The sequence below is a fragment of the Geotrypetes seraphini genome, chromosome 7 (assembly GCF_902459505.1).
Source record: "Geotrypetes seraphini chromosome 7, aGeoSer1.1, whole genome shotgun sequence".
Taxonomy (NCBI): domain Eukaryota; kingdom Metazoa; phylum Chordata; class Amphibia; order Gymnophiona; family Dermophiidae; genus Geotrypetes; species Geotrypetes seraphini.
The window spans coordinates 1,467,848-1,484,506 of record NC_047090.1 but is presented as its reverse complement, the minus strand read 5'-3'; the positions used below and the strand labels follow the sequence as shown (position 1 = coordinate 1,484,506).

The window sequence follows — 16,659 nt, the reverse complement described above, 5'->3', positions numbered from 1 at the left end:
TCCTTGAGGGCCGCAATCCAGTCGGGTTTTCAGGATTTCCCCAATGAATATGCATTGAAAGCAGTGCATGCACATAGATCTCATGCATATTCATTGGGGAAATCCTGAAAACCCGACTGGATTCCGGCCCTCGAGGACCGGAGTTGCCCATCCCTGACATAGACACTCTAATCCAGGGGTCTCAAAGTCCCTCCTTGAGGGCCGCAATCCAGTCGGGTTTTCAGGATTTCCCCAATGAATATGCATTGAAAGCAGTGCATGCACATAGATCTCATGCATATTTATTGGGGAAATCCTGAAAATCCGACTGGATTGTGGCCCTCAAGGAGGGACTTTGAGACCCCTGGTCTAGAGCACTCGCATGGTTCACCTCGTTCACTCCTCTCTTCTTCCCTGTATGCCACCGTCTCGCCCAGCCTGTGCCCTCATATTGGTTCTCTCTCACCAACCCTCTGTGCCCTCCCTCTCCCTCTTCCCCTCTGTAACCTCTGAGAATTCCAGTGCTGACTATGTCGTCTTGGCACAGGGTCAAATCAGGAGCACCATGGGAACCCAGTAGGTCATATGGCAGGAAATCAGAGTCTCCAGAACTACACAGCTGAGAGAGGAATGAGGATTCATGCTCCGAGTCCATTCTTCAGGTTTGTGGAAGAGGCCTGAGGCAGCAATATTTTGATATGCAGGTTTTAGGTTAAGATTTTTTTTTTTTTTTTTACTGGCACTGACCTAGTTCATGAAATTTTAATTTCTTCATATATATTCGTAATTCAGTTTGATTGGTCAGTCCTGTGCAGTATCCATCCATAGTTCTAGTTTCTATCTAATCTCCCTCCCCATCCCTGGGGCCCGACCTGGCTGGAATCCCCTGAAGGCAGTCTCTGTCAGCCCCTTGCTTGGTTAGAGCTCACTGTCTCTACCTGGGGATAAGAAATGTTAGTGGTTAGGTTCACCCTCTCTCCACCCCCCCCACCCCCCAAAACTGACTGCAGCCAATCACAAAGCAGCGCGGGACGAGGCAGGAAGCGCAAAGGTTGCGCTCCTGCATTATGTGCTGCTCTGCAATGAGAAAGGCAGCCGTCCAGAAGGAGACCGTGCTGGACCACTGCCAGTTAAAAAAAAGGTACAGGGGAGGGGGGGAGGGGGGACTGCGGGCTGCATCTTTGGGCTTCCCAGCACCAGACCACCAGACACACCTAAGTGTAGAGGAGGAAAAACCAAATTTATTTTTTCTTGTTTTTTTCTCCTCTACATGTAGGTGCGTCTTGTAGACCGAAAAATATAGTAATTGCTGGTTTCTAACCACTGTTCACGAACACCTCTTTCTAAGCTCTGTCACAAACCCAGTACCAGAACGTACGCAGGTAGGGCTAGTCTCAGTTAAGGCGCTGGTCTTTGACCAGGGGGCCACCACTTGAGTGGACTGCTGGGCACGATGGACCACTGGTCTTACCCAGCAGCAGCAATTTTTATGTTCTTCAAAATAAAATACTATATATATAGATATAGATATATATATAGAGAGAGATATAGATATAGTATTTTATTTTGAATTTTCTTACACAGGGTGTTCCATGGAGAGGGTGATCAGCACAAGAAAGATGGTAAGCAAAAAATATATATATCTGCCAAGGGATTGGGACTTGTTGTACACCACCTTTTTGTAATTATACAACCACAGTTAAAGCGGTTTACATACGGGTACTTCAAGCATTTTCCCTATCTGTCCCAAAATCTTTCCCAAATATGCATTCAAGAATGCATCCACTCCAAAAACAAATTCAAATGAAGAAAAGAAAGATATGCATATTTGGGAAAGATTTTACTGTGGTTGTATAATTACAAAAAGGCGGTGTACAACAAGTCCCAATTCCTTGGCAGATTTTTTTTTTTTTTTTTTTGCTTACCATCTTTCTTGTGCTGATCACCCGCTCCATGGAACACCCTGCCAACATACAGTGTAAGAAAATTCAAAATAAAATACTATAAACAACTGTAATTTGCCAGGAAACTGGTACCCCCAGCTGACTCATCCTCCGGTGCCACAAATCTGCAGCTGCAAATAATAAGATGAGGCTTCCGTGGGGAACTGTAAAACCTCTAACTTTTACCTTGCAGGAAGAATGTGGCAGTCATGCATTTTGCAGGCAGACAGAAGATGTCTGAGCCCTAAACGCAACCCAGGCATGAAAACCAAGCCAGTCCTCCCAGGTGGAACTGTAGAGCTGAAGCATTACAAAGCAAAGGACCCTGATAATGGAACCGAGGAACCCTGTAGGGATGTTGTCTTATCCGTCCCACCTAGTCCAGCCAAGATCTTCAATCTTGACAGGATATCTTTACTTGCTGGATATGGTAAAGTTGATTTATGAATGTTCTCTATTTAGGAGGGTGGCTCCTAAAATGGTCTGTGACCTTTATCAAAAATCCCCAAATTCTGTAAAAAATCACCTGGAGGCTGTTATAGAGGAAAACACCCTCCAGGGATTCAAGACAAAGTTAGACAAGTTCCTGCTGAACCGGAACGTGCGCAGGTAGGGCTGGTCTCAGTTAGGGCGCTGGTCTTTGACCTAGGGGCCGCGGTGGGAGTGGACTGCCGGGCTGACCCAGCAGTGGCAATTCTTATGTTCTTAGGTGCCCAGTTTTGAGCATAGATTGCAAAACACTTGAACATGCAAAGAAATTGACTAAATTGGTGAAAATAAATCATTAACCTTAACAAGCACTTATTGACACTAATTTCTGATGAGGTGTACATCTGCTCTACATCCCTATTCTGTAACCTGAGTGATTAATTCATCTCGCAGGACTATAAGGTCTGCTCATATTAGAGGGTACAGTGGTGGCAGTAAGCCTAAATTGTTTCATGATGATGGCAACCTCCGATTGTGGCGCAGTGGTTAAAGCTACAGCCTCAGCACCCTGAAGTCGTGGGTTCAACCCTTCTGACCTTGGGCAAGTCACTTAATCCCCCCATTGCCCCAGGTACATTAGATAGATTGTGAGCCTGCCAGGACAGATAGGGAAAACTGCTTGAGTAACTGAATAAATTCATGTAAACCGTTCTGAGATCCCCTGGGAGAACATAGCGTGAAAAGTTTCAGCCTCTGATAACCAGAGCTCATATTGTGACATCACAATGCCTCATTCCACCAATGCCTAAGAGCCAACCTCATCAGTGATGTCACAATGGCTTGATTGTCCTAGACTTGGCTCACTTTTGCTACATTTTGATTTCTAGAGTGGCGCAGTGGTTAAAGCTACAGCCTCAGCACCCTGGGATTGTGGGTTCAACCCTTCTGACCTTGGGCAAGTCACTTAATCCCCCCATTGCCCCAGGTACATTAGATAGATTGTGAGCCTGCCAGGACAGATAGGGAAAACTGCTTGAGTAACTGAATAAATTCATGTAAACCGTTCTGAGATCCCCTGGGAGAACATAGCGTGAAAAGTTTCAGCCTCTAATAACCAGAGCTGGTGTTGTGACATCACAATGCCTCTTTCCACCAATGCCTAAGAGCCAACCTCATCAGTGATGTCACAATGGCTTGATTGTCCTAGACTTGGCTCACTTGTGCTACATTTTGATTTCTAGAGTGGCGCAGTGGTTAAAGCTACAGCCTCAGCACCCTGAAGTCGTGGGTTCAACCCTTCTGACCTTGGGCAAGTCACTTAATCCCCCCATTGCCCCAGGTACATTAGATAGATTGTGAGCCTGCCAGGACAGGTAGGGAAAAATGCTTGAGTAACTGAATAAATTCATGTAAACCGTTCTGAGATCCCCTGGGAGAACATAGCGTGAAAAGTTTCATCCTCTGATAACCAGAGCTAGTATTGTGATGTCATAATACCTCATTCCACCAATGCCTAAGAGCCAACCTCATCAGTGATGTCACAATGGCTTGGCTCACTTTTGCTACATTTTGATTTCTAGAGTGGCGCAGTGGTTAAAGCTACAGCCTCAGCACCCTGAAGTTGTGGGTTCAAACCCATGCTGCTCCTTGTGACCCTGGGCAAGTCACTTATTCCCCCTCCCCATTGCCCCAGGTGCATTAGATAGATTGTGAGCCTGCCAGGACAGGTAGGGAAAAATGCTTGAGTACCTGAATAAATTCATGTAAAACCGTTCTGGGAGAAGAGCATAGAAAATTGAATAAATAAATAATAAATTTTAGCATCTATCAAAACCTGGCACTGGAGGCAATTGCCAATACTGACTATTCCTAAACAGGGCTTAGGCAGCCTGCTAGGTTTCCTTGATGATTTCCCTCAGTGAGACTTAAGTTATTCAATTTCAGGCCTTAAAACATCATTGCTTGCCACACATATGCCAGTCAGTGGAAATAGCATCCTTTCAGACTGAGTATAATTTCAGGAATCTGCAGTTAATGGCTGTTCCACCTGCGTTGTGTTTATTAAATATCATTTGAAGGGGAATTCTGATTATTTCATGCTTTAGTTTGAGTTTAGTCAAATCTTACTTTAGTAAGGCTTCTTTTCTTTTTTGTCAACTTATTTATCCATTTCCAAAACTAAGCAGGGTTGCCATCTGTTCAAATTATTGGTTTACTTCTCTTTACCTTTAGAGGGGAGAAGGGAATGATAATAATCAGGGAATGTGTTTTGGTTTGATTAGATATTTCATCTTTGGTTAAGGATGTAGCAGGCAATGTGCTGAAGTGGTTTAGATCTTACCTATTTGGGCTATCAATGTGTGTGCATAGTGGAGCATCAGCATTGTCGATCACAAGGGGGGGTGCCGAAGGGGTCAGCTCTGTTGGCAATGTTGCTATATATTTACTTAGCCTCTTTGAGTAAATTTTTAGAGGATTCGGGAGTATACTTTTGCCTGCTTGCTGGTGATATGCAATTCTTCTTTCCGATAAAAGTTTGTGGTTGAGAACTGGTTGCGCAATTAAATTGTTACATGGGTCAGATTGGTAGATGGATGAGTATGAATGGGCTTGTTTTAAATGTTGCAAAGACAGAGTTTATGATTGTAGGGGATGTGTTGGAACATTTGTGGCTGGACAGTATGTGCATGAATGATGTTATTCTTCCTGTGAAGAAAATAATCACCTTGTTGGGTGTAATTTTGGATGCAAAATTGACAATGCGTGCGCAAGTGGCAAGAGTAGTGAAGATGGCTTATTTTGCATTGCGAATGTTATGTCAGCTAAAATCAATGCTATCTGGATGCGATTTTTGAGAGATATTGCAAAATACGGTGTTATCAAAATTAGACTACTGCAATGCCTTGTATTTGGGTATTGCTGGCATTCAAATACGGTCACTGCAGGTGGTACAGAACTCTGCTGTGTGCTTGTTGTTGGGGGTGTCATGTTTTGACCACATCTCGCCAGCACTAAAGAAGTTACTTTGGTTACCAGTGTCATTTCGTGTGAAATATAAGATAATCATGTTATTGCACCATTGAGTATATGGAAAGTTGCCCTTGTATGTATTTTAGTTCAGTTTTGTAATTATATCAGCCAGGTCATTCGGTATGCTCTGAAAATGCAATGTTGCTGGATATGGGAAGGTAAGGTGTGGTACAACACAGTCTGCCTTTTTGGTGGCTGGTCCAGAAATGTGGAATGCCATGCCTGGACAATTACAATTATGCAGTAATGGCCTAATGTTTAAGAAATTATTTTAAAAAAACTCATTTCTTTGTGCCAGCATTTAGTTAAGGGGGTTAGTACAAGGTGCAGAGAGGTTTCATTGTAAAGGAAAAAGCTGTCAGTAGTTATGACTGCTGTTTTTAGTGTACTGAAGATTGTGTAGGTAGGCAGGTAATAAATATTGGAGATACTTTAAGGCAGTGGTCTCAAACTCAAACCCTATGCGGGGCCACATTTTGGATTTGTAGGTACTTGGAGGGCCGCAGAAAAAATAGTTAATGTCTTATTAAAGAAATGACAATTTTGCATGAGGTTAAACTCTTTATAGTTTATAAAACTTTCCTTTAACAGTTTTACCTTATGCAAAATTGTCATTGCTTTAAGACATTAACTATTTTTTCTGCGGCCCTCCAAGTACTTTATTTTTTCTGCAGCACTCACATTTAAAGTTTAATATCTTTTCTTTCTCAAAACTGGCACATTTCTATTACTAAATTGAAAATAAAATCATTTTCCTACCTTTGTTTGGTAATTTCATCAGTCTCTGGTTGCACTTTATTCTTCTGACTGTGCATCCAATATTTCTTCCCTTCTTTCAGCTTCCTGTATGCTTCCTCTCCTCCAGACCTCATTCCCTCCCCCAACTTTTTCTTTCTTTCTCTATGTCTGTCTTTCTCTGATTCCGTGTCCCATTTTTTGCTTTGTTTCTGGTTCCCTGTCCTCCCCTTCTTTCTTTCTTCCTTCCTTCCTGGGCTGCTGCTGCTGCCGCCATCGGGAGCAGGCCGAGATCTCCACGCTTCTCTTCTCCACGGGGCCGACCAACTCTCGCCGCCCGACGTCAATTCTAACGTCGGAAAGGATGTTCCGGGCAGCCAGGCAGCGATTGGCTAGCCAGAACGGAAGGGAAGCAGGTTGGGCACCACTGCTCTAGACGAGCCGCACTCTAGGGAGAACAGTGGAGGGTGGCCAGCTGTGCGGACCGCCCCCCTTGGTACGCCACTGGAGCAGCAGCGTGTCTGGCCGGCTCGTTCCGTTCAAAGCCACGGGTGGCGGCTCCTTGCGAGATCCGCGCCTGCATCTGATGTTGTGATGTCAGAGAGGCTTCCGATTCAGGAGTGGAACGAACCGGCCAGACACGCTGCTGCTCCAAAAGGAAGAGAATGATCCAATCCAGACCGCGGGCCGCAAATAAAACTTGGAGAGCCACATGTGGCCCGCGGGCCGCGTGTTTGAGACCGCTGCTTTAAGGGGTTTATTTAAGTAGGAGAGTGGGAGTGGTGTAGTGGTTAGAGATACAGCCTCAGCATCCTGAGGTTATAGGCTCAAATCCTATGCTGCTCACTGTGACTCTGGGCAGATCACTTAATCCTCCATTGGCCCAAGTGTGTTAGATAGATTGTGAGTCCACCAAGAGAGAGAGGGAAAATGCTTTAAGTATCTGTATGTTAACTGCTTTTGAGTGTGATTGGAAAGCTACAAAAAGGCAGTATGCAAGTCCCAATCTCTTCCCCTATTACACTGGCCAACACTCATTTTGGTGCCCCAAATGTTAGACCTGTTTCTGGGTACATTTGACCTGCTGATTCCAAAAATGGCATCAGTTTTCTCTTATCAGCTGTAGTTTTTGAGATACAGAACATGTGCCATATACTACTCTTCACTCTGCTCGCCCATTAAAAAATCAGCATATCTTAATGTAGTGTTTAAATTAAAATCTTTTAAGCATGAAGGAAACATATTAAACATTAAAGGAAAAGTGTACAACATGAAAATCTACTTATTTCATACCTAAAGTACAAGTTTATGATACAGACTTTCCAGTCATTCGACACACAAGAAGCTCCTTTTGTAAGATTTCCAAGAGTGGAATCTGCCAGGACAATCCCGCATAAGATTCCAACAGGTATCTGGCTTCCGTTGTTTTTGTGACTTGGTGAAATCTTTCACCTTGCTCTTCGCTTAAGTCACCAAGGTTTTCTGGAAAGCGATCTATGGGCTAGATGCCTGATCTGGGCAGGTCCGATGAATACCCCCATCTGCCTTCCCAGATCGCTCGATAGCGATCCCAGCACATGCACAGACCATCTGTAGATGGTCTACGCATGCACTAGACCTCAGGGCCAGCATAGATTAAAAAAAAAAAAAAGGCGATCGTTTTAATGGAGCCCGCGGGTTAAAACCACGAGCTTGCAATGTGGGGAAGGCAGGCAGGCAGCGTGTTCGGTGCAGGAGGGCAGGCAGCGTGTTCAGGGCTGAAGGATAGGGGCTGACAGGGCAGAGAGCAGGGCGGCAGAAGGCATTGCAGCCAGAGAGGGCTTCAGCGATTGGTCTTCAGCAGTTGCTTTATTTTGATCGGCCAGCCCAGTCGGTGTTGCAGGGTTTTGTTTAGTGAATCACATCCCTACCTACTTTGCATGCTGTTGCCCTCATTTGCATGTGGGATCGGAGGATGGTCGGAAGAGAGGTAAGTGAATCGGGCTGGGGTCGCAAACCGATCGGTACGCTTTATGAATCTAGCCCTCTGTGACTGTGCAGATAATGGACTTTAGCACTCTGTTGAAATGAAAGAGCATATCCTCTACTAATTCTGTGTAGTTGTCTGCCTTCTTGTTGGCAAGAATGTTTTTCACCACAAGAACCTATGAAGACCAGGCCCATGATTCGATTCCATTCATTGATGCTATGAAATACGAGTCATTTATAAGTTGTCTGATCTGTGGACCATCGAAAATTCTTGCCTTCGGTTTTTCCATGGTAAGTCCAGGTAACATATGCACTATGACATCCCAATTCTGCAGAAGAGATCTTTTAAATGGCGGTAACCATATCTACGAAACTAGAGCTGATGTGGTCTATCCAATGCAACTTTCTGAATCAGCCCAAATAACCCCAAGAACAGGTCCAAAAAACCCACGGTACCAAGAAAATTTTTTTGTTGTTGGCCTGTGTTATATTATTTTGCCCAGGAAAAGCATCTCTTGTTTTTACTCTTTGAAGGCTATGGAGGAGGTGTTTGCTCTGAATTAATCCTGCTTGGCATTCTGTGATAACTCTTAACATTCTTCATATATTGCAGACAAGGATCTCAGCAGTGGGAGCTGCAACCTTTCCAGTGGAAACAGTTATTACAGCTGCGCCAGTCAGATCACTTTAGGTAAGAAACCCCATATGACTTTTATTTGTTTTGTAAATAGCCAAAATAAGCAAAATTGCGTAAAAAATGGATATAAGAACAAACAGCAAAGAACAATGAGAACACCTGAGTGGCCTCATCTATAGAAATTCTACCCAGTCCTCCCATGGGGGGGGGAGGGGGGCTCAAGCTGCCTAGGAGGCTCGATCCTTGAGAAGGAGATTTTAAGCCATGCCTTCGGCTCCACTGCACTTAATTCAGCCATAAACCCAGCTCTGCCTTACTCTGCCCAGCCACACACTCCTGACTATCACCTAACAATGGTGACGCGTCAAAAGCGCGGGGGACAGTGGCGCACTGACATTTGAGCGCAGGACAAATGCGTGCCACAGCTTCTGCCGCTTTGAGGCCTTCCCTTTTGCACTCTAAGGGTGTGTGTATGTGGGGGGAACCCCCCACTACACTTAGAAATCCTCGCGCTTCCGTTGAGGTGTGTGTGAACCCCCTCCACTACACTGAAAACTCCCAAACAGTGAAAAGAATGGGAGTTTTCAGTGTACTTGGGGGTTCTCCCCCCAACTCCCCCCCCCAACGGGACACGAGCAGTTCTAAATGTAGTCAGGGGTTCCCCCCCCCCCATAGCCCCACTCACAGCGTAAAACAGATGGCCTCAAAAGCATCTGAAGTAGCGGCATGCATTTGTCCTGCACTCAAATGTAGGTGTGCCACTGTCCTTCGTGCTTTTGATGGTGTACCCCTAACAACATCCCCCCAATCTTCTGCTGCTGCAAAAGCAGCCTTGTGATACAAACTGTGACTAGCCAGCAGGATTTGGCATCTTATTAATGCATCTTCTGCTCAATGGGAGTTTCTGGTTACCCAGCGGGAATGTGGGAGATGACCCACTGAATGTCGTAACCTTGGCAGGTGGTGGAAGTGGGAGCTACATGCTCTCTGGAGAGGGGCTACTAAAGAGAAGAAAGAGGACCTCGGCATCTTGCTTCTTTTGACTACATATATTCAGAGGAAACTGTTGGTATGCTGTCTTACATTGCTAGATTAGTGACCTAGAAGTCTTTTGGAAAGAAAAAGCCAACAGTTTACATGAACCATCAATAACTTTTTTTTTTTTTAATCTTTATTAATTTTCAAAGCTAATACAAAGTGCCATAAATTATACAGACATTAATAACAAAATAAGCACTTAAATTCCATTAATAACAATGCAGAAGATAAATATCCCCCCCCTCCCCTCTATCAATTTAATCAAAAAATAATCCAGAAAGATATCCCCCCCTACCCTCCCTGTCCTGGACATGTATAAAAATAAACAAACAATTTAAACCAAGACAACTATGTTGAATTAAAGGATGTCAACAGGCCCCAAACCAAATTAAATAATGTACTATGCCCCAACATATCTGCATTCATCTTTTCGTATTTGTGTCCTAAACATAAACTGGCCCACCAAAATGGAAAGTTGAGGCGATCGCAATTCTTCCAATTGCGGGTTATCATCTGCATACCTATCCCTGTCATCATCAAGAAGAGCCTGCCTTTGTAGCGATCCATAGGAGGCTTGATATGCAGCAATGTTCCACATATAATTGCCTCATACGTCAAAGGGATTGCTGATTCCAGTATGAGGTTAATCTGTCCCCATATTGACTTCAATTACTATAAATTCAACACTGTATAAGATCAATCCAATGATTAAAACACTTGACCATGAAAAAGCAAGTAGAAGCTGTGGTGCAAAAGGGTTATTATATACTTTGGAAGCTGCGTACTATAGAATCCTATTTTGAATTTCCGGCTGTTAAACTTTTAGGTCAGTCACTACTTTTAAGTCTTCTCAACTACTGTAACATTGTCTTTTGGCATGTACCAGGAAAGAGATGGCTAGGCTCAGACTGATTCAGAAAACAGGGGTCAAATTAATTTATGGTTTAAAGAAATATGTACCAAACAGGCAAGCAAAGAACTCTGAAAAACTGTCAAAAAATATCAAATAATATAACAAAAAAGCATAGAGAGTGCCTGATATTAAATTCTCATAGAGTATTCACAGGCCAAATAGTAAATAGGATGATAAGAAAAATAATAAATAAATAAATGTGGGACACCTCAGTACGGGCCTGAAACAGTATTGAGTACAGGGCAGAGCTTATTTAGGTTTAAAACCTGGTGCTGGTCACCTATGAGTCTCTGCCCGGGGTCTAAAAAGCCACTCGATATTGATTCGGGCCCGTGCTGAGGTGTCTCACATTTATTTATTTATTATTTTTCTTATTATCCTATTTACTATTTGGCCTGTGAATACTCTATGAGAATTTAATATCAGACACTCTCTATGCTTTTTTGTTATATTATCTAAAGAAATATCATGTGACTCCTTTTTACCGTGAGTTGCATTGGCTTCCAGTGGAAGCGCGCGTTTTGTTCAAGCTGGGCTGTCTTTGTTACAAAGTTGTGTAGGGTATTGCTCCAATCTATGTGTCCAATAGATTCCTCATAGCATTCCATAAACATAGGAGAGAATCGCATGCATTGTTTAATTTTCCATCTGCCCAAGGATGTAAGAGCAAGAAATCCTTGGAATATACATTAGCATTTCAGGCTGCTTTTTATGACAGGGAATTCAGGCCACTGTTGCGTAGTGCTTGTTCTTATGAGCACTTTAGAACTCATCTCGAATTCTGCGTCCAGCACTGGTCGCCGTACATGAAGAAGGACTTGGTACTACTTGAAAGGGTCCAGAGAAGAGCGACTAAAATGGTTAAGGGGCTGGAGGAGTTGCCGTACAGTGAGACATTGAAGAAACTGAAGAGGAGACTGAGAGGGGACTTGATTGAAACGTTCAAAATACTGAAGGGAATAGACTTAGTAGATTAAGACAGACTGTTCATCCTTTCCAAAGTAGGGAGAACAAGAGGATACTCTCTAAAGTTGAAAGGGGATAGATTCCGTACAAACATAAGGAAATTCTTCTTCACCCAGAGAGTGGTGGAAAACTGGAACGCTCTTCCGGAATCTGTTATAGGGGAAAACACACTTCAGGGTTGGACAAGTTCCTGCTAAACTGGAACGTACGCAGGTGAGGCTGGACTCATTTAGAGCACTGGTCTTTGACCTGAGGGCCACCACGTAAGCGGACTACTGGTCTGACCCAGAAATGGCAATTCTTATGTTCTTAGTTGAAAACTCATCTATTCTCAAAACACTTGGTGAACTAATCCAATCATCTTTAGGTTATGTTATTTTTAATCTTTTGTTCATCGTATTGAACTTATGGTTATGCGGTTTATAAGTACGATGTTATGTTATGTTAGATGAGTTTAAAGTTACCCCTATAAGGTTCAAATCCAGGAGTGCACTGCCACTACGCTGTACTGAAGTTTAAGCACAAAACACGAAGGGGAAAAACAACCACAGAAAAAATCATCCTATGTAATAAAAAAATGTGGGAGGAGCCACTCAGGAAAAGGACGACACAAGAGTGTGCATATGATTTTCACTTGTTGATTTCCCTGGCTGTTCAGCTTTTCTCTGTTCTTCCCTTTGCAATTGCTAATAAAGATATTAAAAAAAACTAAAACTAAATAAAAATATTTATTAACAGATGAGGTGGTAAAACACTAGGTGCTCCTTTTACAAAGGTGCGCTAACGTTTTTAGTGCATGCACAGAATTAGTGTGCGCTAGCCGAAAAATTACCGCCTGCTTAAAAGGAGCCGGTAGCGGCTAGTGCGCGCGGCATTTTAGTGCGCGCTTAGTGCGTGCTAAAACCACTAGTGCGCCTTTGTAAAAGGAGCCCTAGGAGTGAAGTAGCAAATCATAGTAAGGAACGATGTAGGGTAGGACCTGACTCAGTCCGTGTTTTAACGAAACGCAAATTTATTGGGAAAAATAATTGAAACAACACTTCTAATATTCAACTTATTACAAGAAAAAAGTTATTTTATCAAGATTTTTTTTTTGGATAAAATAAAGTCTGTGTTTTGACAGATACCGCTTTCCTCAGGAGACCGTATATCACCACTGCGACACAATAAGTGGGTTTTTTGGTAGTACGATAGACCAGTGGTTCCCAACCCTGTCCTGGAGAGCCACCAGCCAGTTGGGTTTTCAGGATAGCCCTAATGAATATGCATGAGAGATATTTGCATATAATAGAAGTGACAGGCATGCAAATCTGCCCCAAGCAAATTAATTAGGGCTAAACTGAAAACCTGACTGGCTGGTGGTCCTCCAGGACAGGGTTGGGAACCACTGCTATAGACGATAGCCCTATGCGCCTCTGTGTTAATTCATTTACTATCACTGGCTGCTTACACTACGCTTGTCAGGACGTAACTAGTGTGTCGCAGTAGTGCTATACGGATTCCTGTCGAAAAATGGACCATGTCAGGTCCTACTGTACATATTCCTAGTGGCCTATCGCCATCTTTTATTCAACATTTTTAATATATTTTTATGCACACTCCTGGCTCCTTCCAATTTTTGTAATTGCCAGATCCAGTCTTCTGCAGTATGTGTTCTCTCCATGCATTAGATCTGCTTAGCCAGCAGGACCTGAAATTGGTTCCTATGTGCTTAATATTTAAAGACTATCTAAATGACAAATTGCTTAACCCTACATTTCTGATGTCTTGCTAACTAAACAGGAGGATGAATGAAGAGATAGCCAAATGGCTACTTTCTTCTGCTCTTCTCTAATGGGATTCCTGATGGAAGCATAGGTGCATAAGTATTGCCTTTGCCGGGTCAGACCAGGGGTCCATTGTGCCCAGCAGTCCACTCCTGCGGCGGCCCCCCAGGACCTGTAAGTGATCCTTTACCTAAACCTTTTATTCCCTAATCATTTAATATCCTATATAATAACCCTCTATCTAAACCCTTCAATCCCCTTCTCCTTCAGGAAATCATCCAATCCCTTTTTGAAACCCAATATCATACTCTGTCCTATCACCTCTTCTGGAAGCGAATTCCAGGTGTCTACCACCCTCTGAGTGAAGAAGAACTTCCTAGCATTTGTTCTGAATCTGTCTCCTTTCAATTTTTCTGAATGCCCTCTTGGTTTTTTTTCCCCCCGCTATTCTAAAGAATCTGTCCCTCTCCACCTTCTCTATGCCTTTCATGATCTTATAAGTCTCTATCATGTCCCCTCTAAGTCTCTGCTTTTCCAGGGAAAAGAGCCCCAGCTTCTCTAGCCTTTCAGCATATGAAAGGTTTTCCATGCCTTTAATCATCCTTGTTGCTCTTCTCTGGACCCTCTCGAGTATTGCCATATCCTTCTTAAGGTACGGCGACCAGTATTGGACACAGTACTTCAGATGCGGGTGCACCATCACCCGATACAGTGGCAGGATAACTTCCTTTGTTCTGGTCGTGATACCTTTTTTGATAATGCCCAACATTCTGTTCACCTTCTTTAAGGCCGCTGCGCATTGTGCCGCCGGCTTCATTGTTATATCCACCAATACCCTCAAGTCCTTTTCTAGGTTGCCTTCCCCCAGTACCATCCCTTTCCTTATGTGCAAGACTTTACATTTCTCCTACATTGAACCTCATCTGCCATTTTTTTTTGCCCGCTCATTCAGTTTGTTCAGGTCTCTTTGTAGTTCTTTACATTCCTCAACAGTTCTAACCCTACTGGAGAGTTTTGTGTCGTCTGCGAATTTTATAACTTCGCACTTTGTCCCTGTTTCCAGGTCATTAATATATATATTAAACAGCAGCGGTCCCAGTACTGACCCCTTTGGGACACCACTCGTGACCCCTTTCCAGTCAGAGTAGTGTACCTTTACCCCTACCTTCTGTTTCCTGTCTGCCAGCCAATTTTTGATCCATCTGTGCACGTCCTTTTCCAACCTGTGGCTCCACAGTTTCCTTAGTAGGCGCTCATGGGGTACCTAGTCGAAGGCTTTTTGGAAATCCAGATATACGATGTCTATGGGGCCACCTTTGTCCAATTGTTCGCTTATCTCCTCATAGAAGCAGTGGCGTACCTAGAATATGTGACACCCGGGGCCCATCATTTTTTGACACCCCCCCATCTATATGAAAAATATGATTTTTAGCAAAAATCCACATATCGCACAACAAGATTGTACCTAGGAAAAGGCAGCATCTGAAACACTGCAGTGAGCACTAGAACACCAACACATACATTGTAAAACTAAACAAGCCAGATCCCGCAGTCTGTTGATCCTGCAGTCAATGCCAACTGAAAACTATGTTCTTTTCATACACACAGAACAGAGATACACCCTCGCCCAATATGGAATAATCACAAACTAAAAATAGAAATATGTAGACAAAAGAAACTGAACCGCCAAGAAACCAGACCCTGGATACAATGCAACACCACAAAAACAGTAACACATGTCCTCTAATACAGTGCAAAATATAAAGACAGTAGATGTAAATTTGAAAAAAAATGATACATAACAATCACCACTTTACAAATTAACAAATAAAAATAAAACAAATAATGAGAAATAAAAAAATACCATTTTATTGGACTAATCCCCGTAAGCTCGGTCCCCATCTTCGCAAACCACCTGATTCCATCCACACAAGATTTGAATTGTTTTATATTGAACTTATTATATTAAAGTATAAAAAGAAACAATATTCTATACAATTGTCAATTTATAAATCAGCGTCTTCTCCCCACTCTCTCTTCCCCATTTCCCTTCAGCATCCTCAGCCCACTTTCTCTCCACTTTGAGAGAAATAGAAAGACAGGCACATAAACAGCGGCCAAGGAGAAAGAGAGAGAAAGAGACAGAAACATACACAGAGAGCAGCCAAGGAGAGAGACAGACAGACAGTGACCAAGGAGAGAGAGAGAGAGAGAGACAGAAAGACAGACAGACACACAGAAAGACAGACAGTGGCTAAGGAGAGAGGGAGAGACAGAAAGACAGGCAGACAGAAGCCAAGGAGAGAGAGAGAAAGAGACAGAAAGACAGACACACACGGAGAGCGACAGAGGGAGACACACAGAAAGACAGCGGCCAAGGAGAGAGGGAGAGACAGAAAGACAGGCAGACAGCGGCCAAGGAGAGAGAGAGAGACAGAAAGACACACAGACAGTGGTCAAGGAGAGACACAGAAAGAAAGAAAGACAGACAGACAGCGGCCCTGACTCGCCTGCCCTTTCCTGCAGTGCGAGCCCGTGGTTTTAACCCGCAGGTTTAAAGCGGATTAAAACCACGGGCTCGCAAAGTGAAAAAAACAGTAAAGTATCTAAGTAAAAAAAGGTCTGCCGGGCACGAAGGGCCAGCGCATGAGCAGACCATCTACATCCAATGAAGAAGGCCTGCACATGCTCAAGGATTGCTCTCCAGCGATCCGTGCGGTCAGTGGGAGGCGTGCCAACAATCACTCCCCATTTGCATGCAGGCCTTTAGTGAATTTGTTGGCCTGCCTGCAATCACCCATGGAAAGTAAGGCTAGTGAATCTAGGCCTATTTGCCTAACTTTAGGCGTTTTTTATAGAATCATGGCCTTAGTGCCTCGTAAATAGAAGACAGTAAGGCCCGGATTCTCTAAATGGCGCCCTTTTTTAGGCACCTGTAGGTGTCCAAGCTCAGTGAACAATGCCGTTTAAATAACATTTTAAACTGATTTCCAAGGTGCCTTTCAGTGCCCAAAAAAAACAGCACTGGGATCACGCTTCTGTACTGTGGTCTTGTAAGGGGGGGGGAAACGGTCCGTTCCGGTTGCTGTTCTTCAAGTCCAACTTAAAAGAGCAACTGCAGCAGCTCCTTCCTGCTTGTTGGCACCGAACCTTCCAGTTCCAGTCCAGTCTGATTATCCGGTACCGGCAGTGGAGCAGCCTATATTGTCGGCTTCCACTCTATCGGTACCAGTCCACTCTGCCTCTTCGGTCTCC

General features: G+C 43.6%; 1 protein-coding gene across 9 annotated transcripts in view; it reads left to right on the top strand.

Annotated features, from left to right (window-relative positions):
• Positions 1–16,659, top strand: part of ANO4 (anoctamin 4) — a 207,152-nt gene that overhangs the window by 1,268 nt on the left and 189,225 nt on the right. For 7 of the 9 annotated variants that reach the window (XM_033953169.1, XM_033953167.1, XM_033953168.1 and 4 more), the window contains exons 2-4: positions 527–641; positions 2,116–2,352; positions 8,698–8,775. In XM_033953169.1, coding sequence (XP_033809060.1) covers positions 620–641; positions 2,116–2,352; positions 8,698–8,775 — 337 coding nt within the window. In that variant the 5' untranslated portion in view covers positions 527–619. The remainder of the gene's footprint in view (positions 1–526; positions 642–2,115; positions 2,353–8,697; positions 8,776–16,659) is intronic. The other 2 variants (XM_033953171.1, XM_033953170.1) reach the window with 1 other exon arrangement.